The sequence below is a fragment of the Astyanax mexicanus genome, unplaced genomic scaffold (genome assembly GCF_023375975.1).
Source record: "Astyanax mexicanus isolate ESR-SI-001 unplaced genomic scaffold, AstMex3_surface scaffold_33, whole genome shotgun sequence".
NCBI classification, from domain to species: domain Eukaryota; kingdom Metazoa; phylum Chordata; class Actinopteri; order Characiformes; family Acestrorhamphidae; genus Astyanax; species Astyanax mexicanus.
The window spans coordinates 3,208,978-3,226,124 of NW_026040043.1; the positions used below are offsets into that span (position 1 = coordinate 3,208,978).

The 17,147-nt window shown below is 39.4% G+C and overlaps 1 protein-coding gene across 1 annotated transcript in view; it reads right to left on the reverse strand.

Annotated features, from left to right (window-relative positions):
- LOC103038099 (receptor tyrosine-protein kinase erbB-4) overlaps window positions 1–17,147 on the reverse strand; it is a 241,984-nt gene that overhangs the window by 2,812 nt on the left and 222,025 nt on the right. Inside the window, exons 21-25 of the mRNA XM_049473047.1 lie at window positions 4,881–5,036; window positions 4,714–4,789; window positions 3,941–4,087; window positions 1,628–1,725; window positions 1,354–1,497 (exon numbers count right to left, since the gene is read on the reverse strand). Of these exons, the coding sequence (XP_049329004.1) occupies window positions 1,354–1,497; window positions 1,628–1,725; window positions 3,941–4,087; window positions 4,714–4,789; window positions 4,881–5,036 (621 nt within the window). The remainder of the gene's footprint in view (window positions 1–1,353; window positions 1,498–1,627; window positions 1,726–3,940; window positions 4,088–4,713; window positions 4,790–4,880; window positions 5,037–17,147) is intronic.

Here is a 17,147-nt window from a genome sequence, read left to right on the forward strand (position 1 = left end):
ATAATAAAGCATTCATAAGCCATTCTATACATGCATGTGAATATTTATAAAGTACTTTAAACGTTTTTAAACAAAAAACAGCTCACATGTCATTCACTTATACAAGAGACCATAGCTAGACAATTAAAAACTAAAATTAATGTAAAAACAATGCAATGACACTTTTAAAATAGTATAAATATTGCTCATTAATAATCTAGACCCACAATGAATGTCTGTCACTATACTTGGATATGTATAACCACGTATATGATGCCTTATGAATGCATTATAATCTGTAATGTGTATGTTTATAGAGTCGTATAGAGATGAAATTCATAGAAAGTGTTTCCAGGTTAACCTTCTTATTAATCCTGTGTTTATAATGCATTATATAGCACACATAGTACCTTGATGATCATCAAAAGCTGTATAATAATGCACTTAAAAAGCATTTAGAGGCATGTACAGATCACTTAAAAATGATGAGTTTCTTTTATCAAATTGAAAACCTCTGGAATATAATCAAGAGGAAGATGGATGATCACAAGCCATCAAACCAAACTGAACTGCTTGAATTTTTGCACCAGGAGTAAAGCAGCATAAAGTAATCTAAAAGCAGTGTGTAAGACTGGTGGAGGAGAACATGATGCCAAGATGCATGATAACTGTGATTAAAAACCAACCAGGGTTATTCCACCAAATATTGATTTCTGAACTCAACTCAACAAAACTTGTTTTCTTTGTATTATTTGAGGTCTGAAAGCTCTGCATCTTTTTTTTTATTTCAGCCATTTCTCATTTTCTGCAGTGTTCATTTCACTCAAACATTTCCAGAGCTGTAAATATATAATATATAAAATATATAATTTGTTTAAATGATGCTTCCCACCTCCATGAACTATTGGTGATTCAACTTAGATTTCCAATAAATGTAGTTAGTTGCACTATTATATCATTGTCTCTTCATCTATCAGTCTGGAAAAGGTTATAAAGTCATTTCTAAAGCTTTGGGAATCCAGAGAACCACAGTGATTCACTATTATTATTCACTAATGGAGAAAAAACATGGAACACTGGTGAACCTTCCCAGGAGTGACCGGCTGACTGAACAAAATTACTCCAAAAGGGCATGAACAACTCATCCGGGAGGTCCCAAACTAACCCAGAACCACTTATAAACATTTAAAGAACTGCAGGATCTCACTCGCCTCAGTTAAGATCAGTGTTAATGATTCAATAATAAGAAATAAGAGACTGGGTGAAAATGGTCTTCATGGGAGAATTCCAAGATAAAAAACACTGCTGATCAAAAACAACACAACGACCACATCATCCAGCCCTAAGCTTATAAAGGTACAAAACTTCTCGTACCTGTTTAGAGTCGGGTTGAGCTCGGGATGGGTGAGGTACCAGATACTCCTCAATGTCCATCAGGTCCCTCAGGTCGTCCTCGTCCTGAAGACTCTGGAAGAATTTGCTGTGGTTTGGACTGGGCAGCTTCATGCAGTCGTCCCCCTGAGACAAACACAGCCCAATTACTCTCTACCTGCGCACTGTGTGAGGACTACAGAGCGCAGGACACGTCGTTTATTATGCAGGAAGATAACAATGAGGACATTTATCTTGTCCGGTGCTCCTCTCTCACCTGGATGACGAGGTACCGCTGAGGGTCTCTGGCCATCCTGCAGAATTCTGCCACCAGCTCTTTAAACCTGGGTCTGCTGTCAGCATCGATCATCCAACCTTTACGGAGGAGACAGAACATGACAAGGTTATAATTCCAGCCAAAAACTCAATTTTTATGGTTCAGACATCAGTGATAGATGGGGTTAGACTCCAAACGCACTTCCAAATGACGTATTTTTAAACAGAATCTCCAGCAGAAAAGCTTTTAAATTGTGGAAAGCAATAGTATTCTTGAGTGGAAGGGGACAAAATGTTTTAATAAATGGCATCAGTGCTTCTGTGATCATCCCTATGAAGCCAAAGAAATATTTTTTTTCTATGGTGCTGCTAATGGTGCTTATACAAGAGCTACTGCAAACTCGGAGACATCAGTCGGTGTGTCTTTAGTATCATGAGGGCACAAACATCCGCCTTATGCAGCTCAAAATGTGCAAAAGGCATAAACTAATTATCTTAATTAATCATTGGTTTGTTTTAGGCGTAGCACGAAATGAAATAAAGATATTCTACTTCTGCTCTCGTTGAAGGCGGTCGCATTTTCTTTCTCTCCCTCTCCTCCCCTTATCTCTCCTGCTTGGCTTCTCCTGTCTCGTCTGGCACTGCTATTCCATAAGAGACTCTCTTCACACTGCTCTTCAAACTAAAAGAAATGGATTTGATCAAATGGTCTCTCAATGCAATTGACACCATCTTCTCGACGAGAAGCCTGGGTTCGGGGGAACCTGCTTGTCCTGATGGAACGTTTGCAGCTGGCTACACGAGGGACGCGTGGGAGACGTGGCGGACCGTGTGCCTGGCGACTCTTTCTGTGGAGGACATCGAAGACGTCTACCTTTTTGGCACAATGATCACAGGGTTCTTGCTGATTGGATTAGGCATTGCCCTGGTGTATCGTGAAATTAAAAGTGTGGGGACAGCTGTCAAGGGCCCCCAAAAGCTGCCCGACCTGATTGATGCGGTGGGCAGAGCTGTCGGCACTCAGACTGTGACTTTTAACCGCAACATGGAAAACATCTCGGAGAAGCTAACGGCTTTGCAAAGGAAGGTGGAGAAAATTGAGACCATGATGGACAATAGAGAGTGACCATGCTAAACTGGAGAGCGGTCACTCGCCTAAACAACTGAAGTCTAATCTGCGTTCGGCTCCCGCCCTATCAGCACTCGGCCTTGTGGATGATAGGGAGCATTCCTCCAAAGAACACTGTGACTTTGAATCTCTCCCTGTTTACCTAATGACCCCCCCACCTTCCCGTACCCTTTCCCACGCCTTCATTGCTTGGTCTCTTGTGTATATTGTATGTGCCTATGTGCTGAGGTTTTTTGATGTTCCTACACTGTGCTCTTCAGGGCACAGTCTAGGGGTATGTTTTTTTTACCCTCTTCTTCCCCCTTGTATCCCTCTAACTGAAGAAATGATTGGCGGCGCGTGCACACGCTGCGGCTTACCCTGTCTTCCTATCCTGTCCTGTTTCCCCCTTGTATGTTATTGTATGGATGGGTTGACGGCTAATTTCGCTGGTTGACCATGTGACAATAAAGGCAATTCTGATTCTGATTCTGATTCTGAAGATACTCCAGCAGCTCATTTAAGGGAACAGTAGTGTTGTTTTATTCTGTTTATTTTGGATGTAAAAGCTGGATTTGTGCAACGAGCACGACACTACTGCATGGATAGGATTGGGCGGCTGACTGTTGACTGTTGTCAGGGTTTTAATCGGTTAGTGGCACACCTGTATTTCCCACCACCAAGATACAAAAACTCTAGAACACACCTCTAGAACCTGAACACACCTCACTTCCAGATCACCACGCCCAACAGTGGAGGTTTATTACTAAACTCAGATTAGCAGCACTAGTTGGACGTAAAAGTTTCCCGATAGTGCTAGACTGACGAACCCTAAGTGTTCTGGTAAGCTATCAGCTAGCAGTTCCAGCCACGTAGTTTGTTTTAACATGGTAAACATGCAGACAACAGTCTGATATACTCACCTCTGAACGGTGAAAGAACTAGCTAGCGCTGAGGTTAGCAGCTAATGCTAATACTGCTCCAGCCTTAGTGCTGGAGAAACTTTGCTGAAAACTCACCCTTATAAAGCTGTACTTCAGTGGAGTGGCTTTACTGCTCCTTAAAACCTGACTGGTAAAATTCATATATAAGCCAATATACCATTGATTTTGGGGAAAATTAAAGGATTTTAAGGGCACCATATAGTTTCACAACGTAACTTGTTGTGCAGGTGCTGCATCCTATCATATGGGATGTGTGACTCACATTTAACCATGACCATGTAGACGTCTATGGTGCAAATGGGCGGCTGAGGCAGACGTTCTCCTTTCTCCAGGATTTCCGGAATCTCGCAGGGAGGAATTCCATCATATGGCTTCCCTCCAAATGTCATCAACTCCCAGATGGTTACTCCTGATATGAGGATGAAATTCAACTAATTAGTTAATTAGTTCATATAATTTTAACATATTTATTATTTTATCCAAGCCAAAATTTAGTGACCTGCTTAACTTACAAACTTACAGGTTAGCAACCTCACTGTTTGGGATTTGACCCCACAACTTTTCATCTGCTGGATTAACTCTCTTTCCATAATGTTAGTCACAAGGTTCTGGAATCTGAACCCACATCATTTTAACTGATAGATCATTTCTCTTAACAAAAGTTTGCCAATTATAAGGTTTTGGGATTTGAATCCACAAGCTTTTAGATGCTGGACTATCTATATTACCATATGGTTAGTCACAAAAGCCTGGGATCTGAACCCACATTCTTCTGAGTGTGAATCACTTCTCTTAACAAATGTTGCCAGTTACAAAGTTCTGGGATCTAAACCCAGAACCTTTAATCCACTGGATTATCCCTATTACCATAAGGTTATTTTTAATTGCCACCAAGTCTGAAAATCTGAACCCACAACCTTCTATGTGCTTTATCACTTATTTAAAGAAAAGTTTGCCAATTACTACTAAGTCAATTCCATGTTGTGCCAAAACAAGTGGGAATCAAGCTAAAGCTTAAGAACTAAAATTACTCACCATAGCTCCAGACGTCACTCTGGTGGGTGAACTTTCTGTAGTGAATGCACTCCAGTGCCATCCACTTAATGGCCATCTGCAAAAAAGACCAAGATCATACAGTTATCATATAGCATCATGCATATGAAGCTGGTCATTTTCCTGATAAAGCAATTTCAGATCCTAACCTTCCCTCCATCAGCGTTGTACTCTTTCTCATTAGTGTCCAGCAGGCGAGCCAAGCCGAAGTCAGTGATCTTGATGTGGTTGGGGGATTTGACCAAAACATTACGGGCTGCCAAGTCCCTGTGAACCAGCCGTCTCTCCTCCAAGTACATCATCCCCTGAAAAAGAGCAAATCATTCTATCAACACTTTGGTTACAAGATGGTAAAGGACTGAAAAAAAATGTTGTGGGTTTCATTCCCTTGGATCCTTTCAAAATTAAAACAAAATAGTCCATCTGGCAACATAACGAAGGGATTTTCCTGGGATTGGATCACAATCTTCTACCTTCCAGAGTCCCCTATTTCTAGCCTCCTAGTCTTGGAATCTGAACCCACAACCTTCTAGCTGCTGGATAACATATCTTGCCATTAGTTTACCAACCTCTCAGTGCTAAAATTTAAACCTACAACCCTCCAGCTGCTGAATCTTTTCTCTTGCCTTTAGTTTACCAGCCTCCTAGGCCTCAAATCTAATCCCAAAACCTTCTAGCTGCTGTTTCACATCTCTTGCCATTAGCTTACCAGCCTCCCAGTCCTGAAATGTGAACCCACAACCTTCTAGCTGCTGAATCTTTTCTCTTGCCAATAGTTTACCAGCCTCTGAGTCTTGGAATCTGAACCCACAACCTTCTAGCTGCTGGATCACTTATCTTGACATTAGTTTACCAGCCTCCTTGACTTGGAATTTGAACCGACAACCTTCTAGCTGCTGGATCACTTCTTCTGCCATTAGGTAACCAGACTCCCAGTCCCGGAATTTGAACCCACAACCTCATAGCTGCTAATTTCTTCTTCTGCCATTAAGTTACCAGCCCCCCAGTCTTGGGATATGAACACAACCTTCTAGTTGCTGGATCACTTCTCTTGCCATTAGTTTATGTGACTCCAAGTTTTGCAATCTGGATCCACAACTTTTTAGCTGCTGAATCACTTCTTATGCCATTAGTTTACCAGTCTTACAGTGCTGGAAATTTGAACCCACAACTTTTTAGCTGCTGAATCACTTATTTTGCCATAAGGTTATGAGCCTCCCGGTCTTGGTATTTAAACCCACAACCTTCTAGCTGATTGATCACTTATCTTACAATTAGTTTATCAGCCTCCCAGTCTTGGAATTTGAACTCACAACATTCTATCTGCTGAATTATTAATTACTTTTGACATTAGTTTACCAGCATCCCAGTCCAGAAATTTGAACCCACAACCGTTTAGCTGCTGGATCACATCTCTAGTATAAATGAATGCCATGTGAGCTGGATTTTGTATTAAAAAGTGCTCTGGTAACCCGGTATAATGCTTCTTTTGTCCAGTGTAGAAGTGGGAAGGTAGAAACGATAAAATTTTGGTTAAAATAAAGACATTTTTACACTAATAACAGTCTTTGCAATGTCCAATGTTACTTCACAACATGTGTAATAAAGCCCTGCTAAGTGCAGTTCAGCCACTAGTCTTAGAGTCTCTGTAAAAAATGGCCAAATCCACCGGATATCCTATTTAAACCTATAGTTACTTACACACAGAGGTGTGTAGTCCAGGTCCAGAAATGAAAAATCCACTTTTTATTTTAACTAGTGTAAACAGAACTGTTCTAAACTGTTTTTACACCTACCTATCTCAATAGTACTTGCCTGGTGGTGTTGTTCCTCCATAAACAAATCCTAACCATTTGTTTCTTAGCTCTGAATTACTGGGTAAAGTATATAAACACTGATGTGTTATTCGCACAAATAACACAGGAATGAACTGCATGCTGTTTCTAGCACTGTTACTTAGCTCCTCCTATCTGACGAGACAGAGTCGCTGCCCGGCTTCAGCTCTGCCTGTGGGCGGTCCCGAGCCGTGGTGGGCAGGGCCATGAATACTAATTCACGGGTTGATGTAGATACGGTGCTTTTCCTGATCGACTCGTTTTTCTGAATATTTTCTTTTACTAGTTGCTGCAGATAATGGAGTTTGAGGAAGAATTTCATCATGTGCAGCATCATAAACAACTCAGAGAGACCTACTTTATTTCACAAACAACGAGAACAAGAGGATTTAGTGGAAGGAAAGCTTTAAACAAAAAATATATTTGTGAATCATCATGACTGAGTCATCATACTCATCATTGGGGTTGAAAAGGGTGGAGAGCAATGGAGTCAATGAACAGAGAAATATCAAACTTCCGTCATCAAGGTGCTGCAACTCTGCAATTTCAAGGTAATTAGGCAGCGAGGAAATAGATGTGTTAGCCAGCATGTTCATTACTTATGCTAACGAACACAGTCCTCCACAGCGAGCCGAGAGAACTAATGGGGACAGTGTGAAAAATCTCATTTTCATTTACTGGTCAGTGATCTATATCCTGCACACAGACCGAAAGAGAAAAAAGGACGAGGGTAAAGGAGAAGGTCTGCTCTGAGTGTTAAATAACCAGCTCAATTTAATCACTTTACTGATTAATAAACACAGATAAATATTTTATTCAGCAGCATCCAGTGGAGTAATTGTACAGAGCAAATTAAAATCCACAATTGAGCAAATTAAAATCTGAAACTGACCCAAAATTAATGGTTTGCAATGGGCGGTGGGTGGTCTGGAGACCCCAACAGGTCCCCAAATTTACAGCTCCAGTGCCAATGGAATGATATTTAATATATTTAATATGATTAATCTGAGCCGAGCAAAACTACAGCACTGAAGAAGAGGAAAATGGTCTTTTTTGGGCACAATACATTACTATTTTATTTTATCTACAAGAGATTTTCCTATAATAAAAAGATGCCCCTCATTTAATTTATCAACCTCAAACATAAGTACCAAAACACTTAATGAATTATTTATAGTAAATAATTGTTGTAGATTTATTTCGGTAACACTTTCTTTGAATGTCATCTCTATTAGACTTTATAACCACATTCATAACATATTATAATGCAATCATAAGGCATTATAAACATGGCTATAAATATTTATAAAAATGCATAACCCATTATAGCCATGTTTATTAAGCATTATGACTTGTGATCATTATAAGCTGTGCTTATAGTATATATGTTAAAATAGTGTATATATATATCGTTAATAATGTAGTCCCACAATGAAAGTCTGGCACTTTACTTAGAGCGCACAACGACCTGTTATAATACATTATAATTAACTATAATTAATATTACGTTCAAGGCAAGAGTAATTTATCAGTGGTTAAAAATATATTTATAGGACTAGTGAGGGTGTGTTTTTTATAAGTCGGAAGCTGTTTTAGTCATGATACAGTCTGCAAGCTGGGACTGAGTTTCTTGGTATTGACGTATAACATGTTATAAACACAGCTATTAATGCATTATAATCACAGTTCATGATGCATAGTAAACATGGCTATGATGAGTTATACTTTAATTATACTAACTTATTTATTTTTATAAGTATGTATAGCCATGTTTATAATGCCTTATGAATGCTTTATAATGTGTTATGAGTATGTTTATAGAGTCTTATAGAGATTACATTCATAGAAAGTGTCACCCTTATTTCTACTAGACTCATTTATTTAATAAGCACTATATTATTTATATTGGTCACTAATTTATTGATAATAGATAAGGAATGACTTGCAGTTACTGAATCAATTACAGTGAATACAAAATCATTGATAATGGATACTGAATCATTTACAGTTTATACAGAATCATTTGTCACTGAATCAATATTTTAGCTAATAAAGAATCATTTACAGAAGTTATAGAATCATATATAGCATTCATGGTAGTTACTGAATCAATTACAGTAGATATAGATAATAGATACTGATTCATTTATAGAGGATGAAGACTGAAAAATATATATTTTTAACAGTTACTGAATCAATTACAGCAGATACACAATCAGTAATAATAGATAATTCATAATATATATATATATACAGAATCTTTGATAGAAGACAAAGAATCATTCATTACAGATACTGATAGCAGATACTGAATCATGTCATGAATCATCTACAGCAGAATTGCTGAATCCTTGCTGCTGACGTTACTGATATACAATCATTTATAGTAGTTATTGAATCACTTTAAGTAGATACAGAATTATCTATAGTCATTATTCAATCATTTTTTTTAGCATTTAAAGCAGTTGATGTATAATTTAAATCATTTTTTAGAATATACAGAATAATTAATAATTAATTTCTAAATCATTTATTCATTTACACTTCAAAATAAGCCTATGATTTAAGCTAGTAACCAGGCAAAAAATCATTTAACTGCACAAAACTTATTATTTGAAAGTTCTTACATATTGCTCATCTGCTGATTTGCCACGGACAGTAGGTACAGATCCCTCCCTCAGACGAAGTCTGCTGGCTAATTCACTGTGTACTGTTTGAGGTTCAGTTCAATTCACTTGATAGTCGACTTTTGCGAATGCTAAATCTGAAACTACGTATTAGCCATGTAGATAGATAGATAGATAGATAGATAGATAGATAGATAGATAGATAGATAGATACTTTATTGATCCCCGGGGGGAAATTCTTGGCATCCAGCAGCAGGTTACACAATACACAAAGTTAAAAAAGATAAAATATAAAATATAAAGATACATATAAATACAATCAAATAAGAAATAGAATATACAGTGTAAATGTACAGTCTTCGTGTGTGTGTGTGTAATGGAGATGGAGAATGGAGGTAGTGCAGTTGAACACAATAGACAGTGAACACCAGTTGATGTGCATAATGTGAGGATAACTGATGTCAGCCAAACAGAAAGTGCAAATACAGTTATATAATAATTTAAATTAAATTAAGCAGTGCAAAAGATACGTAAACAGTGCAAAAGATACGTAAACAGTAGATGAATTAACTAGTGAATGAACTACTAGTGCAAAATATGGTAGAACTATAAAAAGTGTTCTAGGCATCAGCATGTATCTTCACTATAAAACGATTACCGTGTTTTTACTGTGTTACCATGTTTTCCCTTGTGAAAAAGATGTATATTTACATATAATGAGTAATATAGTGTACTTAAGATTATATGCTATAATATTTAAAGTATATTTTTTCACTTTATACTTACATTTTTAGTTTCTTAATCAGTATTTCAGCATACCTTTAATTTTTTTCATTACTGGTGATGTACTTAATAAAAATATATACTTAGTATTATTTGACAAAACATTTACTTTCACTAAAAATGTCCTAGGAGCTGGTATTTCTGCAATATATTTTTTTAAACTTTTGTTAAAACTATACTTTAAAAGTAGTTTATTGTTAAAATAAATTAACTTTAACAGCTGTTGCTCACAATGATATATCCTGCTTTTGTTTTTGCCAGTTTATTGGTCACTCTTTAAAATGAATGTGATGTTAAATCTTTACTTTAATCACACTTTTAATATGTTTTTAATGTTCAGTTGGACACAGCTCACACAAATATACTTAAATTGTGTTAAAAAACAACATATGGCTGGTATATTCAGCTTAATGATGATGCTTTCCCTTGATTTAACCAAATTGAAAACCTCTGGAATATAATCAAGAGGAAGATGGATGATCTGAGTAAAGCAGCATAAAATTATCCAAAAGCAGTGTGTAAGACTGGTGGAGGAGAACATGATGCCAAGATGCATGAAAAAAACTGTGGTTAAAAACCAACCAGGGTTATTCCACCAAATATTGATTTCTGAACTCTTAAAACTTTATGAATATGAACTTGTTTTCTTTGCATTATTTAAGGCTCTGTTATCTTTATGTTGTTTGTAGTTTATAGAATAAAACAACAATGTTTATTTTACTCAAACATAAACCTATAAATAGCAAAATCAGTAATAATTTTAAATACAAACACATATTTCAACATAACTAAGGTATACTTTTTTCACAAGGGTAAACTGAATGGTGATATTTGAGTTGAGGGGAAAACTACAGTATATAATGTTGGATTTCTTCTGCTGAAGCCCGTGTCCTGAATGGAATTATGGGAAACGTGGTCCTCGGCGATGTAAATCACGCAGTGCTGAAGCCGGACAGGCCATCTATTGTAGCTAATAGGTAAGAATCATTGCAGCTCGGGGGTACTTATGCGGCGACGGCAGGAATGTGAATAAGTACGAGGGCCGAGACGAGAGCTGAGTCAAGCACATTGTGTCGGAGCGCGTTTAGGCCCGAACCTTTCCGGCGCCTCGGACAAATGTGGGAATTAATCAATAGAACAGACGGCCGGGGGAGAGAGGGAGACACCAGTTCATCCATCATCTCCCTGCTGCTGCCGGAGCCGGCGTTCCACATGGAGGACCCTCCCGGCACACAAACGGTGCAGGCCACGGATCGCCAGGCTCCGAGGACACCGGTCTCAATTCTGGACCATTTCACTTCAGCTAGAAATGACTGATGCTGACGCTTTCTGCCACACTGCCAGACCTGATACAGAACTTTTTAGCACTGTGTGGAAACGATGCTCTGACATGCCTTCAGCTACTGTATTTCACACTGTAAGCACATCGGATTATAAGGCGCACTTTTAATAAACCTGTATTTTCTTGTCTATTTTCTTACATACGGCACTCTAGATTCTAAAGCAGGGGTGTCCAAACTGCGAGGTATTTTAGAAATAGAATGAAAGTTGGCCCGCTGTTAAGCAGGTTTTTATAATGTGAGATTCAAAGTGCGCATTTCTAGCGAAGAAAAACAGGGCAAAAGAGTCTAAAAGCAGAGAGGGTGCGCAATTCTAGCGCAGAAAAACGGTCCAAAGAGTCTAAAAGAGGAGAGAGTGCGCAATTCTAGCGCAGAAAATTGGGCCAAAGAGTCTAAAAGCGGAGAAATTACTGATTCTGACGCTTTCTGCCATACTGCCAGACCTGATACAGAACTTTTTAGTGGCCAAAGAGTCTAAAAGCGGAGAGAGTGCGCATTTATAGCGCAGAAAAAATGGGCCAAAGAGTATTAAAGCGTAGAGAGTGCGGATTTCTAGCGCAGAAAAACGGGTCAAAGAGTCTAAAAGCGGAGAGAGTGCGCATTTCTAGCGCAGAAAAAAACGGGGTAAAAGAGTCTAAAAGCAGAGAGAGTGCGCATTTCTAGCGCAGAAAAACGGGCCAAAGAGTCTAAAAGTTGTCATAATAAAGGAGTTTAATATTAAGAGACATCATGAAATTAAACATCAATTTGAAAAATCTTAGTTTACACAACACTGTCAACATTGTGTAAATAAAATAATCAGGTAAAAAATATTATTTAAAGTGGTATATTTCATTATTTGTTTTATTAGAGAGTCTGTGGCCCGTGACTTCAAATATATTTCTCCTTCTGGCCCCCAACAAAAAAAGTTTGGACACCCCTGTTATAAAGCGTATTATTTGACACTAGTAAGGAACAGGGGTGTCCCCTTGTTTCCCTTCTAATTTAGAAAAGCTAAGCTAAGCTGAGTAAACAAAACCGTAATTCTTAAAACATTTTCCTTTAAAGTCAAACGAGTGCTGAAGGTTAATCTACACAGATTTCTCTCCTAAAAACTGTTTATTTTGGTGAGTAAAGCATTTCCGTTTATTTACAGTAAGCTTAGATTTACAGATGTACATTACTGCTGCGAGACACTGAGGAACCCTGAGTGATCTGGTAAGCGAGGGCGATATTAGATAGCAGGCCAACAATACTCACCTCTGAACGGCAAAAGAGCTAGCACTCATGCTAATGCTGCTCCAGCAGCGTTAGCCAGGGTTAGCAGCAGGCTAGAAGTGGGCGGAGCTTCTTCTGGCCATGGTGAACATAATAAGGCTTGTGTTGTGTACAGTAGTAAAGTTGTAAGTGGTATTAGTGAATATAGTTACTCTGTATTGTAGTAGAGAAGTGGGCGGAGCTTCTTCTGGTCATGGTGAACATAATAAGGCTTGTGTTGTGTACAGTAGTAAAGTTGTAAGTGGTATTAGTGAATATAGTAACTCTGTATTGTAGTAGAGAAGTGGGCGGAGCTTCTTCTGGTCATGGTGAACATAATAAGGCTTGTGTTGTGTACAGTAGTAAAGTTGTAAGTGGTATTAGTGAATATAGGAACTCTGTATTGTAGTAGAGAAGTGGGCGGAGCTTCTTCTGGTCATGGTGAACATAATAAGGCTTGTGTTGTGTACAGTAGTAAAGTTGTAAGTGGTATTAGTGAATATAGTAACTCTGTATTGTACTGCATTTGCCATATTGTTCCATCTTTTTTCCCATTTGGGGTTATAGAAAGTGTTTAATTTAACATCTCCTTTAATGTAATTTACAAACTGAACTATCTGAAGGTTTATTCTGAAAATCAGTTGTTTCCTCCTCTCTGACTCCAGGCACCGAGCCCCAGGTAATACACTTTAATGGCCGATCGCTCGGACTCCCACGAGTGCCATTGTGAGTGTATTTAAAACAGATTACTTCAGGGGCCTGAGCAGCCGATCAATACAGACGCTGATTACAGTAAAGCCTCTGGGTACCTGAACAGCATAATATTTACCCTCTTTGTCTTCTTAAGAGAGAGATTAGAAATCTATAGTGTGTTTAGCCCATCAATACCCAGGTTTTATTCAGGATAATACAACAGTGAAGAGGGGAATGTTAAACAAGGGTTTTTTTTTTATTATTTATGCACAGAATACATAAAATATTAAGGACGGAATTATATATATATATATATATATATATATATATATATATATATAAATAACCGCACTTGAGGATTCTTGAGAATATTTATATATATATATATATATATATATATATATATATATATATATATATATATATATATATATATATAAATATTCTCAAGAATCCTCAAGTGCGGTTGCAAAGACCATCAAAAACATTATAATGATGGAACTGGCTCTCATCAGGACCACCGAGGAAAGAAAAATCATAAATTATCTCTTTAATATGGGGTTTTGTCCCACACCGCTGGTGGCAACACCTTGGTTGCTTAGTATTATATGGGGATTAATCCCACACTACTTGTGTGCCAACACCCCAGTTGCTGAGTATTATATGGGGGATTAGTCCCATATTACTTGTGTGCCAACACCCCGGTGGCTGAGTATAATATGGGGCTTAGTCCCACATCATTTATGTGCCAACACCCCGGTTGCTGAGTATAATATGGGGATTAGTCCCACACTACTTGTGTGCCAACACCCCGGTTGCTGAGTATAATATGGGGGATCAGTCCCACACTACTTGTGCCAACACCCCAGTTGGGTTGCTGAGTATAATATGGGGCTTAGTCCCACTCCACTTGTGCCAAAACCCCGGTTGCTGAGTATAATATGGTGCTTTTTTTGTCCCACACCACTTGTGTGCCAACACCCCGGTTGCTGAGTATAATATGGGGTTTAGTCCCACATTGCTTGTGCTAACACCCCAGTTGCTGAGTATAATATGGGGTTTAGTCCCACATTGCTTGTGCTAACACCCCGGTTGCTGAGTATAATATGGGTCTTAGTCCCACACCACTTGTGCCAATACCCCGGTTGCTGAGTATAATATGGGGTTTAGTCCCACATATCTTGTGCCAACACCCCAGTTGGGTTGCTGAGTATAGTATGGGGCTTAGTCCCACATCATTTGTGTGCCAACCCCCAAGTAGCTGAGTACAATATTGGAGATTAGTCCCACATAACTTGTGCCAACACCCCAGTTGGGTTGCTAAGTATAGTATGGGGATTAGTCCAACAAAACTTGTGTGCCAACACCCCAGTTGCTGAGTATAATATGGGGATTAGTCCCACACCATTTGTGCCAACACCCCAGTTGCTGAGTATTATATGGGGGATTAGTCCCATACTACTTGTGTGCCAACACCCCGGTGGCTGAGTATAATATGGGGCTTAGTCCCACACAACTTGTGTGCCAACACCCCAGTTGCTGAGTATAATATGGGGATTAGTCCCACATAACTAGTGCGACAAACCTAGTTGGGTTGTTGAGTATAATATGGGGCTTAGTCCCACACCACTTGTGTTCCAACACCCCGGTTGCTGAGTATAATATGGGGCTTAGTCTCACACCACTTGTGCCAACACCCCGGTTGCTGAGTATAATATCGGGCTTAGTCCCCACAACTGTGCTCTCTCGGGGCTCTGATAGTTAATGGCAAGCTGCATGAGCTTTAGACCACTGGACCACTCAGCGCTCTGCAGTCTGGGTTTTTAATGATTTAAGTCCTTAAGTCTTCGTTCACAGATGGCCAAACAAAGGTAAAAGTAACCCAATCAAAAGTTGCACGCCAAAGATTAGCATTTAACAGATGTTTAGCATGCTAGTCGTGAAAGCTGGCATAAAAAAGCCAGCGAGGCGAGGGAGATATTACCCTGATGTCCTGTAGTCCAGCCCTGTTAGACTTCTGCTGTTATGCATGAATTAATAGAGGCTAAAGTTTCGGCTGGGTGTTAAGAGGTGGTTCCTCTGTGCCTTATTACAACGCTCGCTCACCTCTGGCTCGAGAGGAACAAGGATTAGCTTCACAGGATGGTCAGGGGCTAATTAGAGAGAGAAAAGAAGGAGCGTAAAGATGTTGGAGGAGTGGTTTGGGACTCGGAGCACGGCACACTGCACAGAATGAAAGTGGAGGGTAAATTTTTTAGATGCTGCAACAGCAAAGCGAAAAAGGCTTAAGGAAACCATGACCAGGCAATTCCTCCAACAAGAAGAGCTCAGTAAAGCTAAAGGTTACACTCGATAAACCATTTCCACTGATTTTAGTCCTGATTCTGATTCTGGAGGAGTCTAGTCTGAAGGTGATTGGACGTTGGAAAGAGAACTGAGAAGTGTGTGATTTTCTCCTAATCATGTTCTGACCAGTCAGACTGTGTCAAATACGTTAGAGTTTTTCCACCTGACTGATCCCATTATAGACTGTGTATAGCTGGACAGAGCATCGTTTCTCAAAAGTGAAGCCACCACAGGTCGGGCGCCCCCTGCTGTTCAGTTTCAGAAAGCTGTGTAACCCCACCCATTCCCATAGGTTTTAATGGCAAAACCAGAGACTGTAAAAAAAGATGGAGGCCGCATCGCTGTTCCCATTCATTCAATGAAAATGAAGCCAAAATCTTCCTCAATGTTGAGAGACAGCCTTCTCATTTGAATAACCCCGCCCCTGAGGGCTGCCTCGCTGTCACAGGCTGCAGAGCGGAGCGAAGCTGACGGTCTGTTATTGGTCCCGCCCATAACCAGCCCTTTTACAATAACCACACCTTTTTTGAATAGAGCTGAATAACGTTTTTAAAAGGAATTCTGTGGGGATATAAAAATTTAACAATATAAGCAGAGGTTACACTAGCTGTTACATTTAAATAAAGGAGGTAGAATTACAGTATATTGGAGAAAAAAACGTGATTGAAAGTTGTCTGTTTTGCCATTGAAACCTATGGGGATGGGTGGAGTTACACAGCTTCCTGAAACCGAACAGCAGGGGGCGCCCGACCTGTGGTGGCTTCACTTTTGAGAGATGATGCTATGTCCACCTATACACAGTCTATGGGCAAAACAGACAACTTTTGAAGCAGGTTTTTTCTAATATACAGTAATTCTACCTCCATTATTCCCCCAGAATTCGTTTTTTAAAACGTGATTCAGCTCTATTCAAAAAGGTGTGGTTATTGTAAAAGGGCTGGGTTACACCCAGCCGGGGTGGGACCAATGACTGTTTGGGTGGGACCATAGACTGTGTGAGCTCTGTGGAGGCAGTCCTCAGGGGCGGGGTTATTTAAATGAGTAGGCTGTCTCTCGACAGTCTTTCTCCCTCCTCTGGTCTCTACTGCGCAGACTCGGGTTTCAGGATCGCCAACATGGCGGAAGGCTTTGGCTTCATTTTTATTGAATGAATGGGAACGGCGACGCAGCGGCCATCTTTTTTTACAGTCTCTGGATCCCATCAACAGCCAATTAAAACTGAGCATGAAACACAAGAAGTATTTTTTTTACTTTCATGCACGATATTGGAAAAAATGTACATTGCAAATGTTCTCTTTTGACGATATATATCACGATATTAAACAATGCAGTGCTAATGACGTCACCAGCCCCGCCCCCACCCACGCGCTGTTTCACGTCCGGACCAATCAAGAGCTGAGTCAGCAGCGCCGAGTGCAACTCAAAACCCAAGGAAATCAGTAATCCTCCCTTTAATCAAGCATTTAAATGGCTTTTTAAAAGGTAAATAAGAGCGTTCGTTTTTCTGGGATTAAAGTTGTGAATTCAGCTGTAACTGGAAATATCTGCGCTGCAAA